Source organism: Protopterus annectens, chromosome 16.part0 (genome assembly GCF_019279795.1).
Source record: "Protopterus annectens isolate FY-2018-M chromosome 16.part0, PAN1.0, whole genome shotgun sequence".
NCBI lineage: Eukaryota > Metazoa > Chordata > Ceratodontiformes > Protopteridae > Protopterus > Protopterus annectens.
In genome coordinates, this window is record NC_056750.1 from 774,144,963 (window position 1) to 774,164,489 (window position 19,527).

At 42.4% G+C, this 19,527-nt stretch overlaps 1 protein-coding gene across 1 annotated transcript in view; it reads right to left on the reverse strand.

The window, feature by feature from the left end:
- Positions 1 to 19,527, reverse strand: part of ANAPC2 (anaphase promoting complex subunit 2) — a 1,102,972-nt gene that overhangs the window by 233,865 nt on the left and 849,580 nt on the right. Inside the window, 1 exon segment of the mRNA XM_044058339.1 lies at positions 527 to 602. Within this exon segment, the coding sequence (XP_043914274.1) occupies positions 527 to 602 (76 nt within the window).

Sequence of the window (19,527 nt, forward strand, 5' to 3'; positions counted from 1 at the left end):
TTAAGAACTTAATACACCTGCAGATATTTGAACAGATTCATTGCTGCAGTCCTCACGTTTGAGATTCCTGCCTGCAGGTAGCCAGACTGATTGGACCAAGTTCCAAAGCTTTACCTACCTCCAGGACTTCTGCTGAAGCCATTCCACCAGGAAGCAGGGATGTTGATGATTTAAGAGTTGTCAACAGACACCACCATCAGAGCTTTCTCGCCATAAAGTACTGCATACCACATGTTCCACAGTATTGTCAGTTCGTCAGTCAGCCTTCTTTCACAAACCAGGTGAGTACCCCATAGTGAACGTTTCTTCTCTTCCTTTTTATTACTGTTTAGTAAAGTCTGAAAGGAGAAACTTGGCACCATGACCAAATTTCTCCCATCAGTATGAATACTACATCAATTCTCTTGTAGAGAAAGGTCACAGGCCAAGTGGGACTAATCCAGTCAAGAAAAGATATATAAAACACACTGAAGCATGTTAACAAGGAGCATATAAACAGAAGAACAATGACCTATTATGAACCAACCTTCAGCATGACCTCACAGAAATGCATCTGGGCTTCTCCAAAGCGAAGTTTCAGCAGCTCAACGTTTCGAATCTCCCTACAAAATAAAACAAAAAAAATTGCCTTAGAATTCCAAACTGACTCTTGTGCATAAAAAAGCGCATACCTACATCTAACTTTACACTCCTAATACACACATTTTACATACGTGCTCACCAGATATAATATAAATTCTGACACACACACTACAGGAGTACTGCACTGTTCCAATGTTGATGCTGCAATGATAGTTCTTTTTACAGCATTACAAGCAGACAAACTGCACATTAGCTTTTGTCCAGCAAAAGGCCCATTCAGCCCACTTAACTACACACTTGAAGAAAGAAGAGTGAAGTGATAATTCAAATGTGGGATTAGGAAGGATCTGGCAAATGTAGAACGGCTTCCTCTTTTTCTTCTTTAGGAACTAAATATAGTCACCAATTAAGATGTCATGTACTATACAAATATGTTTAAAAAAAGAGAGCAAACATCTGGATAAATAAATCAATTTTGTTAAAATGAGAAGTGCTTCTAGTCAAAAACCCTTCATCAATCCATAGCAGTACTGCTTAATAAAAACTAATTTCTACACATACAGTTACACTACGTCAGTAGACATTTCAATTACGTTCTTAATACGGCTGTTAAAACTCTGGAAAAAATGTTTTGATGAAGTCAGGTTTATGGATGAAAGAACTTATGATTGAATAAAATGGGGTCTTTTCAGTGACAAAATCTATTTAGTACCTACTTTTGAAATTTGGACTGTAGTTAACTGTTACTGAGTGCCTGGATTTAAAGTGATTGCTGTGATTTTGAAACAAAGTACAACACTGCTGGCTATTCTCATACTGGTTTCAGCTGCTCTCCTTGCATCTCTGACTTTTTGTAATTAACATTTCATAACATTTCATAGTGTCCTCTCCAGCTCAACTGGTGAACCTGGGAATATTGAGGCAATGTTACAACTGCCTCATGTACACAGACAATCCTCTCCTTCTCCCACAAAACACAAATACATGCGAGAGATGCAACTATACGGCCAAACTGGAGGCTGAGCTCTCTCAACATAGGACTGGCAAGACCAGACAGGAGGAGAAGGTAACCACACACAATATATACCCAGTCACACATGGTACCATCACAACTTCAAATCATACACATACTCACACAAAGACATACTCGGAGGCTCTGATCAAAAATTTACCAAAACAGCAGAGGCTACCAAAGCAGACACCCAAACTACCACCACCTCACGACCCAACACATGCAACACATAGACCACACAGTCAGAGTGTCAAACAGTCACAGCCTTTAAGGCCAAACAAAATGCCAGACACACTTGTCATTGGTGATTCCATAGTCAGACACACTGACGTCCCGCTCACCAGACTGAGTAAAGAGAAGGTCACAGTAAGCTGCCTGTCGGGCGCTAGAATCCGCCACATAACGCAAGCACTCAGGTCTCTCAACAGCAGGTACAAGTACGACTCAGTCATTGTCCACGCTGGTGTCAATGACCTGAGACGTACCTCCTTGGACTACATGAAAAGGGACATCGAGGAGCTCTCTGATTATGTAGCCCAGGCAGGTATGACCCTGACCTTGAGCAGTATCCTACCTTCACCTAGAATGATGCCACAATACAGTGATAAGATGATCAGCTTTAATAATTGGCTTAAATTCTGGTGTCATTCAAAGGGGATCCAATGTCTGTCTGCCTGGGATGACATGCTGGACAAGCCACGCTGCTTCATAAGGGACGGCTTGCACCTGTCACCCCTGGGCTTCCGGATATTGGCAAAGGCTCTTGCCACCACCATAGTGCCTTTTTAGGCAAGGCTCAAATTCTAAACCTACCACCCTAGAACACCAAAAAGGAAAAAAACTAAGGGTAATGCTGCTCAATGCCAGAAGTCTCAATCTCAAGATGCACGCACTCGAGGCCCTTCTCAATATGGAGAACATCGATGTCTGTGCTGTGACAGAAACCTGGTTCAAGGCTCCTGAGAGCACCCCAGCACTAACAGGTTTCACCTCATATCATGCGTTCCGGCCCCAAAATCCGGACAACACCAAGAAAGGAGAGGGGTGTCCATATTCATAAAGGACACCCACACCTCAAGGTTGGTGGCAACGCACGATGCATCGGAGACCATCCAGGTGCAATTAACCATAGGCAAGACTGCTCTGCAATTTGTAGCATGTTACAGGCCACCCTCTCAAACTCAGGAACCTCACATAGCCTTCCTGAAAACATTGGAGGGGATAAATGTATCTCCAAACACCATCATACTAGGTGACTTCAACTACCCTAATATAGACTGGGAACACTACTCAAGCCCGAACACTCTAACCCAAAGATTCCTGGAGTTCATAAACTCAAATGCCATGGAACAACTAGTCACCATCCCCACAAGAGGAGAAAACATACTTGATCTCATCATCACGAACATGGGATCAAAATGTTCAACACCGGAAGTATACCCCTCACTGGTGAGATCAGATCATAAACTAATCTCGCTGGAGGTCCTCATCCCGCCCCACCTGAAACAAAAAGACCACAGTGAAAAACTTCTCAAAAGCCGATTTCACACTTCTAAAAACTAGTGTGGTCTCCTTTAAGGCCCCTGAGCCAGTGGTAAACATTACTCAAACCGCTGAATCACTTACAAATGCCTTCTACCAGCACCTACAGGACTGCATGGATCAGGCAATCCCAAACAAAACTAAGACTCTCTGTACCAAAGGCAAGCGTCCAGTCTGGTGGACCCCAGCCATAAACAAGCTCTACAACAAAAGGAGGAAGCTACTACAAGATAGAGCAAAATCCTTGAAAGGTAAGACACCTTTGATCATTATAAGTAAAAAACTAAGAGCTCTCATAAAATCATCCAAGGCAAATTGAGAGAAAAATCGCCAAGGACTCTAAAGACAATCATAAGGCCTTCTTTAGCTATGTTAGAAACCTAGGAGGAAACTCCCAGATATGCTCAGAATTAGTTCAAAATGATGTGAAAATTACTGAACCTACACACATTGCCAACATACTGGCTGACAGGTTCAGTGCAAACTTCTCCCCCCCCTCCCCCCAAAAGGAGAAATATCTATTCCAGAGGATTGTAGCCCCCCAAACATCTCCAACGCCCAGGTGAGAACTGCCCTCACTAAGGCAAAAACCACAGCATCCATGGGACCGGATGGTGTCCCCGGCTGTGTGCTTCATGAACTCAACGAGGAATTAAACCCACAGTTAGGACAGCTGTTTAATCTTAGCCTCACCTCAGGATACGTACCCAAGGAGTGGCGCACGGCAACTGTGGTCCCACTTCATAAGGCGGTGCCTCCACAGACCCTGGAAATTACCGCCCATTAGCTTGACAAGCCTTATCTGCAAAGCCATGGAGAGGATCATAATGGAACTCATAAATAAAGACATAGGGAACTTGCAGACTTTGGATCCAACTCAGTTTGGCTTTGTCAAAGGCAGATCCTGCCTCTTAAACTTGGTTGACTTTTTCGAGACAGTCACCAAGGCCATTGATGAGGGAAAGGCAGTCCATACAGCCTACCTCGACCTGGCAAAGGCCTTGACACAATACCCCACTCAGGTATCATCGAAAAACTCATCAGCTTGAATGTAAACCCATACATCACAAGATGGGTTGCAAACTGGCTAAGTGACAGAACCCACAGGGTCAGAGTTGCTGGAGCCATGTCAGACTCAAAGCCTGTCACAAGTGGTGTCCCACAGGGCTCAGTCCTGGGTCCACTCTTGTTCGGCATCTACTTTTCTGAAGTACAAGCAAACACAGGAGGGTTATGGCTGACAAAGTTTGCAGATGACTGCAAACTGGACTGCATAGTCGAAAACACATCTGACACAGATATCCTCCAGAAGGGCCTCACAGAAACGGATAACTGGTGCCAGAGCCATGGCCTGAAGTTAAACGCCAAAAATGCATAGTCATACCCTTCGGGAAAAACAAGGTTACCCCTAGCTACCATATAGGTGGCAATCCACTGAGCACAGAAAAAGTCATCAGAGATCTGTGGACCCAGGTTGACAGTAGCCTTTCGTTTGACACTCATGTTGCTAAAGTAGTTAGGAAAACCTTCTATATCACCCACCTGATCATGAAGGGATTCACATCTAGATCAAGGGAGGTCATCGTCCCCCTGTACTCATCACTTATTAGACCTATGATTGAGTACAATGCCCCGTTCGGAATGTATCTGACCAGACACCTGCTGCAGCTTGAAAGGCCCCAAAAGTTCCTCACCAAAAGGATAAAGGGTCTCAAAATATGTCTTATGCTGCCCGACTGAAAGAACTCCAGCTCTATTCAGTCTCATACCGCTTGCTCAGAGGTGACCTGTGCCTGACATATAAGGCCATGTCAAACCCAGATTTGATGAATATGCTTCACCTCAAAAAATCTAGATCCCTCAGAACCACAAGGGCGGGAGACTTAAACCTTGACACGGTTATAAATAGAACGTGCTGGAGGGACAGATTCATCACCCAGAGACTCCCTATGCTGTGGAACAAAATCCCGGTACATGTGAGGCAGAGCACCTCTCTGGCCTTGTTCAAGAGGAATCTTGACCAATGGATGGGAGATTGCAGATATACCCCAGGGATTACTTCAGTGTCACTGCTTGACAGAGGCACAGCAAAATGATAGGCATAGTTTTTATTCAAACTAAAGGGGTGGCGAAAGCCACATAACTATGGGCTAGGCTTATAAATGCCCTTGGGCAGATAGCCTAGTATGAACCTATGAACCTATGAACTCTAACTCTGGATGTACAAAGGGGTCCTGGATATTAGGTGGAGGTACCAAAAACATTGGTGATCATGATTCTTTTCATTATACTTTAGCAAGGTGGCTGAGACAACTCAGTTGGGTAAACTGAAGGCTTATTTGATCTCGGCCTACTCCACTATCTAGTGTCCAAGCTCAATAATACAGCTTCAGTTCCATAAATTTGCACATAATTATAATGTCTATAAGCACTGAAATGTATTTATTTATGTATGTATGTACATATATATTTATTTCAGTTTGTTAACCAGCTAAGTGCCCTGGTCAGCACACCCTTTACAGCCACAATGCAGACACCAATTACATAAGAGAAACAAAACATTTATACACAGACTACGTAATACACAGAATCATACATATTACAGAAACAAAGTAGAGAAAATGTATTTATGTTATTTACAAACACAAGTCATTTACAGTAAGTACAATTAAGGTAGGCTTAAAAGTACATCTTTACAACAAAGATATGACTACAGTGTGAATTGCAAGGGCTAGCTACTGACACAGTGGCAAGGGTATTTGGTGTCATTAAACAGTTGTTTTACTCTAAGTAACTCAAGTGTCTCTTGATGCCTAACTTCTGCAGGTAACCAATTCCAAAAAGCTGGGTCTCACCTAGAGAAAGTTCTTTCTCCTTTGGAAGTTTTAAAATGGAGGTCCAATGAGGGCAACGCTATTTTCTTGGCTGTCTCTAGGAATGTAACTTGGGCTGCTTGATTTGCAATTATGTTTTCAGGGGAGAGACTGCCCCATTTCTAACAGCATCTAGATTTGACAGCTAAGCAGAAATTTGGCTCCATCATCTACAGGTAGTCAGATACACCAGTGTATAAGTTGAAAGTGATGTGTCTGTAGTTTTACAAGATCATCAAATCCGCAGCTTTTGTTTATACTAGTTTGTATTTTACATGTGTTTGAGCTGCAATGTAGGGTTACAACAGGGAGATCATGTTCAATGTCTGGAATAAGCACATTCTAGCCAAGGCGTCATTAGCTACAGGAATGTGTGAGATTCTACAGCATACTTTTTTTTTTTTTTTAGCTGGTGGAGTGTTTTGCTAAAAATACTGTCAGTGTGCCAGGCAAATGAAAGAGTAAGGTCTAGGGTGATCCCTAGGTACTTCTGTTTTGTTGCTAATGGCAATGGGTTTCCATCAGTATAAGTTGTTGTTTGTCTTTTCGGCTTTTCCCGAGTTAGGGGTCTCCACAGTGGAACTCCGCTGTGACGACCCCTAACCGGGAAAAGCCGAAAAGACAAACAACTGATAATACAGACAAAACATACAACCAGCTAATTAGGGAGTTTCTGCAAGGTACCAAATATCATCATGTTAGACATCAGGGGATTGGTTCCCAGCATATTTTTATTTGTCCAATAGCATAAAGCCAGACTGTAGTTTCTTTTCAAGTCTCATGGCATTCTTGTGTGATTCAAATACTAAGATATCACCTGCATTAAGGACCACGTTGAGGTGGGGCATGTCAACAGACATAACATTGATTAACAGGTAAAACTTTAAAGTCATCTTACTGTATCTAGACCAAACCTTAATTTGCTAAGTTTGTAGAGCAGCAGGTTATGATTTACTGTTTTGAAAGCTCTTGCCATATCAATGAACATTGGATCACTCGTATCATTATACATGGTGTCAGTGACTGTATAAAATAATGTTTTGGTGCTGAATAAAATTCTGAAGATGTTATAACAAGATTTTTGTTACAAGTGCACAGGTTTGCTATAAGTCTGTAATCTCTGGATTCCTTAAGACTTGCTTTTTTAGGGGAGTGTTTAAAGGGGGAAAAACAAGTGGCTAATGTGAACGGAACACATTCATTTGGGCACATAACTCAAAATACTGAGACCCAAAATGTTAAAAACTCAAAATACTGAAAACCTATTCAGTCCAGGGGGCACGCTCATTTTTGGGGTTGTCTCCCCACACCCTTGTTAATTATATGCAACTCCAGGATCACACAATAGAGGGGAAAAAGCAAAACTCCAGGACTGCACAATAGTGGGGAAACAGCAAATTCCCATTTTTAGTCTTAAACATTTTTGGTTTCAATATTTTGATTTTTTTTGACCAAATAAATGTAAATGGTTGAATATATAAGCTATGAAAACAGCCAACATTTTCATGAAGGTGGGGTGTAGTTTTGAGAGCTTACACCTCGCTTTTTCACTTTCCTCGAGAAGAACTACACTGACTTCTTTAACAGGTAGTTGCCTATAGAGGAAAGTACAGTTGTATATGAAAGTACAGTTGTGTAAAATCTTACCATAACAGTATATTTCCCTCTCTTCACTGTTACAGTATTCATTACCAAACAGATCTCCTGGCAAGGACAGCTCAATGTCCAGCCAGTATACCAAAGCCTTTACACTTCTTATAGGTGCTGTACCTCACAGTTATGCTCCCCGCACAAGCTGTACAAGCATAAAGGTGATGCATGGACACACAGAACGAAAAATGCCCCAGGAGGAAAAGAATGCCCACACGGACGAGGAAAACATGTACAATCAGAACGGGAAAAAGTAAGGTTATGATGAGCACCTTGGCCAGGAAGGCAAGAAAAGAACAGGACTAGAACAGAGGGGGCAGGAGGGAGGCAGCAAATACTTTAAACACTGAAAAGGACATCTACTGTTATGGTAAGATTTTACAAAACTGTATTATGTCCCTCTATATCACTGTTTAAGTATTCTTTATCTAAAGGAGAGTACAAAAACTCAAAAGGAGGCCTGGGAGGAAGGCGGCACATAAAAGCCCTCTACAAACCCATGCAGGATAGTTCTGGCAAAGCCAGCTTTGGCCCTGGATATAATATCCAGCTTGTAATGTTTAATGTAAGTATGGACAGTAGACCAAATAGCAGCCTCAAGAGTGGAACTGGTATCCAGACCCTTGCAAAAAAGCATCACAAGAGGCAACTATGGAATTTGCCTTTACTGACTAGGAAAGACGTTTTCTATGAAAAGAAAAACAAAAAGAAATGGCTTTAGAAATCCAGGAGGAGATGGTTTACATAGAAACAGCCATACCAAAGTCCTGTAATGAAAGGAAACAAAAAAGCTGCTCAGATTTGTGAATAATTTTAGTCTTATCGAAATATCAGAGTTGTCTATGCAAATCCAAGATGTGAAGAATCTTCTCACTAGCAGACTGTGGAGAAGAAAAAAAAAATAATAATACATCAACTGATTACGGGACATCTATTTGACCACCTTGGGCATAAAAGAAGGATTAGTAAAAACAGACTCCCTTGTCTCTCTGGAAAACTAAAAAAGGAGGAATAGCCGCAAGAGTCTGAAGTTCAGATACTCTTTTTGCTGAACTGACAGCCAAAAGAAAAACAGTCTTCCGAGTGCAATGTTGTAAGGAAGCTGAAGCAGACTCAAAAGGAGCCCAAGTCAATTTTTCAAGTACAAAATTGGGGCCCCAGGAAGGCAGAATAGGCTTCTTGGGAGGCCCAATATAAAGGACACCTTTAAGAAATTGCTTGACCTTGAATCTAAAGGCCAGAAGTGGAGTCAAGGGTAGGCAAGCAGAAATTGGTGACAGGTAAGCTTAACTGAAGAATATGCTAACCCAGCATGAAAATCACACAAATAATAAAGAACCACAGGAACCTCCACAGATAGGGGATCCCGATGGTGGCAGACATGTATGCTATTTTGGTAATGGGCTTCCTGGCCTCCTGCAGAAACCAAAGCACATCCTCTGAAAAGAATCAAAACTCTATCACTCACAGGGTCAGTTAAAGAGCAGACAATTGAGAATGGATAACAGATGCCTTGTCTTGTTTGAGAAGATCTACCTAGTGAGGTAACTTTTGACTATTGCCTCTGGCTAGGCGAGATGGAAAGGGGAACCAATGCTGTCTAGGCCAAAAGGGAGTCACTAACAAGATTTATGGAGTCTCTTGCCAGATCTTGTGCAAGACTCGTGGTAACAGAGGAAGAAGGAAACATGCTCTTGCAAGGAAAGGCCCCGTTCATCGACTTTCCAATCCAGAGGACTTGCGACTCTGGAAAAGAAAAGAGGAAGCTGTCTGCTCAGCGGAGAGCCAAAAAGATCTACCCAAGAATACCCCCCCCCCCCGGCAATGTCCAGGAAAACATCTCTGTGAAGCATCCATTTGTGAGCTTGTGTGCTGGACTTGCTCAAGGAGTCTGCCATTAGATTGTGCACTGAGGGACTGTAAACTGCCTGAAGAGTCACCTGACACTGGATAGCTAGATCCCAGACCTGAAGAGCTAGTCTGCAGAAATGATACGACCTTGTGCCCCATTGCCTGTTGACATACCACATCACCATGGTGTTGTCTGTGAAAATTTTAAGGGGCTCAGTATGAAAGAGGAAATGAAAAGCCTGAAGAAGCAGAACCCTCATCTCCTTTATACTGATGTGGTCTGACCTCTGATGAGAAGGCCAGAGACCTTGAACCTTGAGGAACTGGAGCTTGAAAAGAAAGCCTGGGTTGAGTGAAAGTTGAACAGTCCACCACTGAAGCTCGAGATAAATACAGGGAAGGAAAGGTACTGGGAAGTCCATGGGTTGGCAATGTTGAAGTCGCACTGACTTGAGGTACCACCAAAGCATCCTCATATGGATCCGGGTGAAAGGGAACATAGGAATGGTGGAAACCATGAACCCAGGAACCCTGAGAAATTCCCTAGCTAATACAGCTGCCAGAGGAAGAAGAGATTGTAAAAAGGCAATATGAGACAAAGCCTTGGGGGGGATTCAGAGGTGCCAGCATGGGAGCTATATGAAGTTTGATGCCGATGAAAATATGACCTTGAGAAGGTGTCAAAACTGATTTCTGGACGTTTATGGTAAACCCCAAACTCTTTACAGGGAAGTAGCAAATTTGAGACACTGAAGCAGAGTGTTGGGGGAAAGAGCTTGAATAAGCAGATTACCTAAACAGGAAAATATCTGAATTCCTCAGATCCTGCAAAAATGACAGCAGCAAGCCATGTGATGAATACCCTTGGGGCAGTAGAGACTCCAAATGGCAAAGCACAGAACTGAAAATGCACAGAAGGGATAAAGAAATGTAAAAATTTCCTGAAGAGAGGATGGCTGGGGATATGAAGGTATACATCCTTGCGATCCAGAGATTAACAGAAAGGCATTGGGTAAAAAAAGGAGGAAATAATGTCTGCACAGATATCTGAAAGGAAGAAATCTTGAGAAAGGTGGTCAGCTAGGAAAGAACCAGGATTGTTCTCCCAAGTGCATCCCCTTTCACAGGACCAGAAACATCCTGGAGTAAAATTCCTTCCCTACTTAGGCAGGAGGCACGGCTCGACTGTGCCCTAACCTAAGAGAGAGTGAAGAACCTCTCAGAAAATATATATTTGTTCCAAAGGAGGTTGAGGGGTGCCTGAAAAGGGAAAAATCAATTTCCAAACAGTGAAATAGCCCTGACATTTAATGGACAGATCCCAACAGTCAAGTGGTCTGTTGCCAATTTGGGCAAGACAGGGACAGGCAGAGGGAGAAGGGAACCTGGCCGAGGGCAGAAGGAAGCAAACTGTCAAACAGAACATGGTTTATCCTGGAAAGCGTGTTTCTGGGAGTCAGGAGTCTGAGCAGACTTAGTAGGAGGCACAAGTCTGGAACTCTTCTTGCTTTAGGAGGAGAGCAAGATTGCCCATGAATAAAAGCAGACTTAGAGGGACAATTCTGTTGAAATTTGGGAATAGGAGAAACAAAATATGTTTCAGCTCCTGCAAGGCTTTACTCATCCTGGAAAGACTTGAAAAGTTCAGCTGCAGCAGACGCAAAAAGATTTTTGTTATTCAAGTAAGCATCTAAAAGTTTGGCCTTAATGTGATCAGGCAAAGCCTGAAGATGTAGCCAAAAATAATGCCTCATACCTGAAGAAAAGGCCCCTGCCCTAGAAGACACATCAGCAGCATCACAGCTGCATTTGACAGAGGGGCAAGCAACCAGAGAAGTAGAGCCCAGCAGGGAAAGAGCCAAAGCCTTCCCTTCAGAGTCAGGAAGGTTAGAAACCACCTTAGAAAACTGAGAACGGAGGGACAAAACATACCCTGTCATGTGAGTCTGGTAGTTGACGACCCTAATGGGTAAAGTGGCAGCAGTCTAAACTTTTTTTGCCCAGCCTTTCTATAGTTCTACTATCCTTATCAGAAAGCAACAGCTTGATAGAGAGCAACAACTTGGATGGCTTATCAGAAGAGACTAACACTACAGAAGGGTCAAGCAGAAGGGCATTTATAAAGAAATATGCACTCCTCAGGCACTTTATAGAATCTATGTGGCTTCTTCGGTGCAGGGGGCTGAGAGTCAGGGGCTACAGACACTGCTGAGACAGTATCCAGGGCGGCAGCCAGAACAGGAGGAACAGTGAATGGGTTAGGAGACCATCTGGAGGAGCTCATAACATTGTTTCTTAATCTCAGAGACTTGAGAACAATCCCACTTAAAATAATCTATCATACGGGTATTGGTATCCCCAAAGAAGAATTCCTCCATAGGGGAATATGGACTTGGGAGTCCTCCTCTGAACCATAGGCACAAGGAGGAAAGGATTTGGGAAGAGTAAGCCAAAGATTCTTAACCTGAGACCAGGTCCTCATCTGAGGAATCCAGTTCCCTAGGCTTCATATGTGGAGTGAAGGACCAGGGAGAAGCAGGCACAGAGACCCCATGAGGAGGCTTCAAGGCCAACAAAGCATTAAACAGTGAAATCCTGCTATTCATGCTGGGCACCCTTAACAGAGAAAATATGTTTCTTTTTTATGTTTCTTCTTCTGTGGGACATGTGCATGAAAGAGAGCCAGACCCTTGGCGAGACTCAATAATGGTTTTAAAAATCTCCTCCTTAAGATCTGAAGAATCTCTCTCGGTCCTTTAGATATAATCAGCCAAGGTTTTCCCCCTTAACATCAGGCACACATCTGAAAAGCCTTTAAAGACATGGAAGAAGCCAGATCCATGCCAGCCTCTGAAGGGGTCTCGACAGAGGAATCAGAGTTTGGACAGCAGCCAGATCAGGCCCAACTTTTTTGGCGTTCTTTTTGGCAGATGGCTGGCTCTCAAGACAGGAATATTCCACCAAAGCACCTTCAGCCAACAACTTAAAACTTTAGTTCTCCAGGTTGATGAACAATGAGGAGAGATGAGTACAGAATATTTGACACAAATGCCTGGCAAATAAAGCACTGCATATGGTCATGGGAAGCATGCAAACAGAAGGGACAATGACTCTGTCACTGTCCATGTTGGTGTGAATGATCTGAGACTTACCTCCCTGGACATGAAAAGATACATGGAGGAGCTCTCCAATCTTGTAGCCCAGGCAGGTATGACACTAGCCCTGAGTAGCATCCTGCCATTACCCAGAATGATATCACAGTACGAGGACAAAATGATTGACTTCAACAATTGGCTAAGCTTCTGGTGTCATTCTAAGGGGATCCAGTATCTGTCTGTCTGGGATGACAGGTATCTGCCCCGTAAGTTTCCACCGCGTGGCCACCAAGAGTTAGAGCTAGAACTTAAAGGGAAACAAGTGAACTCTTCAGAGTATTACTGCACAAGCAGCGTATCTCACTACAGCGACTTCCCTGTGAAAAAGGTATCTGCCCCGTAAGTTTCCACCGCGTGGCCACCAAGAGTTAGAGCTAGAACTTAAAGGGAAACAAGTGAACTCTTCAGAGTATTACTGCACAAGCAGCGATCTCACTACAGCGACTTCCCTGTGTAAAAGGTATCTGCCCCGTAAGTTTCCACCGCGTGGCCACCAAGAGTTAGAGCTAGAACTTAAAGGGAAACAAGTGAACTCTTCAGAGTATTACTGCACAAGCAGCGTATCTCACTACAGCGACTTCCCTGTGTAAAAGGTATCTGCCCCGTAAGTTTCCACCTCGTGGCCACCAAGAGTTAGAGCTAGAACTTAAAGGGAAACAAGTGAACTCTTCAGAGTATTACTGCACAAGCAGCGTATCTCACTACAGCGACTTCCCTGTGAAAAAGGTATCTGCCCTGTAAGTTTCCACCGCGTGGCCACCAAGAGTTAGAGCTAGAACTTAAAGGGAAACAAGTGAACTCTTCAGAGTATTACTGCACAAGCAGCGTATCTCACTACAGCGACTTCCCTGTGAAAAAGGTATCTGCCCCGTAAGTTTCCACCGCGTGGCCACCAAGAGTTAGAGCTAGAACTTAAAGGGAAACAAGTGAACTCTTCAGAGTATTACTGCACAAGCAGCGTATCTCACTACAGCGACTTCCCTGTGAAAAAGGTTAACAAATATACCTTCCTAAATAGGTGCTTGTAATGTTTTAACCTCAGGACAGTATAGCAAAGCAGGCAACAAAGTGATATCTAACGCAGGCTGTTGTTGCCTACTTTAGTTAAACGTTACCTTGATTCCACCCCCAAAGGTTTACTAGTAAAAAGAAAATACCTCTAAGTAAAGACCTCTGTAACATAGAAAGATCCTGTAGAACGGTGTATCGGTGAGCGGTGTAGGTGTGTAATCCCTCCCTCTCTCCTGTGACGTAGGGAAGTTTTTAAAACTCCCTGCTAGTTTCCGCCACAATTCCAAAGGACACTAGTGTGAGAGTAATCTTCCAACTACCCGCCTGCTCCTGCCCTGAGGTATGCAACAATGTTATAAATGGCTATGTACTATCTTAACTGTTAGCTTATCTACTGACTACTGCAAGGGATTTCACTTAGTCTACTGATTTGATGAACTGTGTTCAAAATATCCTCAGCAGAGTCAACATGAATAACCTAACCGACACTGCTACGAACCTATATTAGTATTATTACACTTAAGGTGTGACTATATTAGAGTGTGTTTTGTTATCAACGGTCTGTGTTACACTGTTACCTGAAATACACTGTTTTTTTATAGTGTTAAGCCAGCCTAGCTTTTATATTAGTGCGTTGACTTTATTTTTAGCGCCAAACTCATCTTGCGCACCTAGTAAACTGTTTAAAATGAACGTTGATTAAAAACGCCAAATCTCAGTCGGCGTACTCTGTGCCATATTATAGTTACTGGGAACATGGTAAGCACACCGATCGACTAATCTCGGTCGGCGTACTGCCACGCTAGATCAGTAAGCTTGTTTGGAAAACGCAAATGTAATTAACAACTGCATATCTTTACCTGCTGTTTAACTAAACCTACAACTGAACTCTGAGGGTTTGAGCTAGAAGCTACTGCTAGAACTACAGGAATTCCATTGCTTATTTAGCTCTGAACTGCAAATACTTTAATTTGATGCATGTGGATTCTGTTATGCTAAAGATTGCATGTATATCTTATCTCTCCCTAGGTATCTGCCCCGTAAGTTTCCACCGCGTGGCCACCAAGAGTTAGAGCTAGAACTTAAAGGGAAACAAGTGAACTCTTCAGAGTATTACTGCACAAGCAGCGTATCTCACTACAGCGACTTCCCTGTGAAAAAGGTTAACAAATATACCTTCCTAAATAGGTGCTTGTAATGTTTTAACCTCAGGACAGTATAGCAAGGCAGGCAACAAAGTGATATCTAACGCAGGCTGTTGTTGCCTACTTTAGTTAAACGTTACCTTGATTCCACCCCCAAAGGTTTACTAGTAAAAAGAAAATACCTCTAAGTAAAGACCTCTGTAACATAGAAAGCTCCTGTAGAACGGTGTATCCCCGCTCCGCTTCGCCCTCGCTTCGCTCGGGCTCGCTCCGCGCCCCACCCTGCCCCCTTATCCCACCCGCCCCCACTATCTCTACATTTATTAGCCTAACAACCACACCCCCTCTATCCCAGAGCCAATCGCATCAGCCCGCTAATTTACTACATCTCCTCCCAGATACCTGGCAGTCAATTAGACAAATTAACCTAACACCTGGTCCCATCTACATTAGTAAATCACCATTTTCCTCTTAGACATGTATATAGCTAGGAACCTTCTTATCCCTCTTATATTATCGCTTGTAATCATCCCCTACATACTATCTGGTTATGAAAACCTTAAATACATAGGATATCATTACCCTAAGGGACAAACCTGTAGTTCCATAAATCTGCTCCTTAACAAACCTACTCCTCTCTGTCTCCCCATTAAATCACCAGACTTAAATAGTATTTACCTTACTCAACTCCACACAAAGGACAAAACAACAAAACATGGGCAAAAGATTCTATATAAATTCCTAAAACTCTTAGAACAACTGAAAAAACGAATTACTTTAGATGGGGATATACACCCAAACCCAGGGCCAACTTCCAACCCCAATAGTGGTATCCCAATTTCTTCCCAAAGAACAGCTAGCTCCCTTCTTATCTTCCACCTTAACCTTAGAAGTATCAACAATAAGCTTCATAACCTACATACCTTGGTAGCCACACACCTCCCTGATATTATGTGCCTATCAGAAACATGGCTTAAACCATCCATCAAAGATGAAGAGATTCTCCCACCTGGTTATAATATTTTAAGGGTTGACCGCAAAAATAAAAGGGGTGGCGGTATAGCTGTATTGTTCAAAAGTTCACTCAGTATCATAAAGCACCCTAACCAGCCACCTACAACAGCTAATGCTGAGACACTGGCCTTAAAAATATGTCTAAACAACCAAAAAAGTATTAACCTCCTTGCAATATATATTCCACCTGGGAACAACCTAGAAACTATGGAGCTAACGTTAAATTGGTTAGCTACTAACTACCCACAAGAAACCATTGTACTTGGCGATGTCAACATAGACTGGACCCTTTGTTCCACACAGATTAATCCTACACCCATTAACCTGCATGGATTCTCCCAAAATATTGTATCTATAACAAGAATAGGTAATAATCACCAAAAAGAGAGTATACTAGATTGGATACTCACCAATAACCACTCCCATAAGTATACCACTGGGACCATTCCTAACGATCTGAGTGACCACCTTGTCACTTACATAATAAAACACAAAGTCTCTAGGACTAACCTTCCTATACATAGACTGGTTAGAAACAAGAAGAAATTTGTTCCTCAGCAATTTATAGCTGAACTCAAGTCCTGTAATTGGTCTAAGCTAAAAACATTACCCCTCGAGGAAAGTGTGTTACTTTTTAATGACACATTCCTAAATATTCTTGACAATCATGCTCCCAACCGAATTATTAGGACTAAGGTAAAATAGCTCCCTGGCTAACCAAGGAAACAAAAAACAAAATTAAACTTAGAGACAAAGCCTGGGATAAATGGCGAGCCACTAAAGCACCCCTAGATCGAATTAAATTTCAACAACTTAGAAATGATACAAAAAAAGCCAGTACCCTGGATAAAATGAACTATTTCTGTCACCTTCAAGAAAAACACCAGAATAACCCTAAGAAGTTCTGGGCAGGCCTAACCAATCTCCTCCACCCCGGGAAATCAACTACTCCTACCCCAGAATCACTTATCGACAAAAACCCAGAATTTGTAGCTAACACCTTTAACTCCTTCTTTACAGAAACTATTCAATCGCTAGCTAACCAACTGCCTCCTCCTTCACCTCCCCAAACTAATGTAACTGAAGACACAACCCCCCCCCTTTAAATTACAGCAAATACCCACCTCCTATATCAAAAGCCTACTGAAAAAACTTAAACCGACTACCCTCTCGGCAGATCGACTCCCAGCTGAATACCTGCAAATAGCAGCTGAAGCTATAGCCTACCCTATCTCCATCCTGATTAACAGAACCATTACTGAGGCCACCATCCCCACCATTTGGAAAATATCCTACGTAATACCGCTTCATAAAGGTGGCTCTTCTACCGAACCATCTAACTACAGACCCATAGCTATTCTATCTCCAATAGCCAAAATCATGGAAAGATGTGTCCATAAACAATTTCTTAATCACCTCTCCCTAAATAATCTATTGACCAAATCTCAACATGGCTTCAGACCCCATCATAGTACGACTACTGCCCTCCTTTCTTTTACTGACTCAATTAATAAAAATCGTAATAAAAAAATATCCTCCGCCCTATTTCTTGACTTATCCAAAGCCTTCGATATGGTCAACCACCAACTATTATTGCAGACGTTAAAAACGTTCCACTTCAATAATTCAGCTCTCAACTGGTTCCACGCCTACCTCTCTGGAAGGCAACAGGCAGTCCTATGGCAAAATAAGCTCTCGCAACCTTTACCTAATACCATAGGAGTTCCCCAAGGCTCCATACTAGGTCCCCTTCTCTTCTCCGTGTTTATAAATGAACTCCACTCAACTATCCCTCAAGCCACATGTATCCAATACGCAGACGACTCCACCCTTATCTGTTCAAATATCACTCTCCCTGATTTACAAGTTATGACACAACGATGCTTTGCTACAATTGAAAAATGGCTATCAGAGAGGAATCTCATCCTTAATCCTAAAAAAACTAAGCTATTATTATTCTTTCCCACCTCAGCTCCAACTCCAGCACAAGACTCCCCACTAGCTAATAATTGCATCTTCTTCGTTCAGTCTAATAATGGTACCATAATCGAGCCTGACACCAACACTAAACTATTAGGCGTCACTATTGACAACAAACTTAAATTTAACTTGCATATCAGTCAAACAATAAAGACTGTCAATAAGAAACTAGGATCCTTGTATAGACTTAAAAACTTCCTCACCCCCAAAGCCAAATTAACTATCGCACGAACCCATCTTCTCTCCACACTTCTGTATGCCTCTCCTGTATTCTCATTCCTCAATATAGGTGACATTAATAAACTCTCCGTGACTTATAATCACATTGCCAGATTTGTAACAGGAGCCCCCTATAGAACCCATCACTGTATTAACCTAAAGAAACTTGACTGGTTAGAACTACCTAATATTCTCAAACTTAACCAACTCTCTGAAGCATACAAAATCATTAAGGAACCAGACAGAACCCCCTCACTACATAATCTACTGACCCCTTACTCCAACCTAAATACTCTTCGCTCCTCAAAAAGACTACTGGTCCAAACCATCAAATCCAACAACAAGGGAGGGGATGCTCTCTATGCCAATTCTATAGGCAAGACTTGGAACTCTCTACCTAATAACCTAAGACTCACTAATTCACTATCTCAATTTAAAAAACATCTCACCCAATTCCTTAAGACACACTGGCTATGTCCATGTGCAAACCCGGACTAGGCTCCTGTCAATATAGCACATCCTACTTTAATTGAAAAATTGGGTTACTTCAAATTCCTATACTATCTGAACATTAATCCTATCTTGTTCTATAATAGCAAGTAGCTTCTTTATCATCCCTCTGAACTCCTGTAAGGTAATGTTCTGACTCTGTACATAGTTATTATAATGTCTTGAGATGCATTAGCATACTCAGAGTTGCAATTTTTCTGTACTAAGGCTAATAGCAGCCTAACTATGAATGTTTAATAATTTGTAACTAGTATCTTAAACTACTTAGTAATTTGTAAGCTTATTTTACCTATATTTTATTGTATTGCATCTTTCTCTGTGGAGCTTTTCTCCCCGGGCCTCCGCTGAAAATGGACATGTATCCAGTCGGACCATCCCGGTCAACAAATGTAAAATAAAATAAATAAATAAATAAATGATCGACAAACCACAATGCTTTGTCAGAGATGGCCTGCACCTGTCGCCCTTGAGATTCCGGATACTGGCCAAGGCTCTTGCCACCTCTATAGTGCCTTTTTTAGGAAAGTTCAAATGACAAATTCACCACCATAACAGGTACACGCAAGCAAAATCTGACGGTAATGCTACTCAATGCTAGAAGTCTAAACCTCAAAATGCATTAATTCGAGGCACTCCTTAAAATGGAGAACATAGACATCTGTGCAGTGACAGAGACCTGGTTCAAAGCTCCAGAGAGCAACCCTGCATTACCAGGCTATTATTCATACCACACCTTTCGGTCACCTAACCTGGACCGAAACACTAAAGGTGGAGGAGTGTCCATATTCATTATGGATATCCACACCTCCAGGTTAGTTGCTCAGCATAATGCATCCAAGATTATCCAAGTGCAACGAACTCTGGGCAAAACCGCAATCCAAACTTAACTTGCTACAGATCCCCCACCATGCCCAGAGATTCCCACTCCTCATTTCTTGATACACTGGAAAATATTAGGGTACAATCCAACACCCTAATAATGG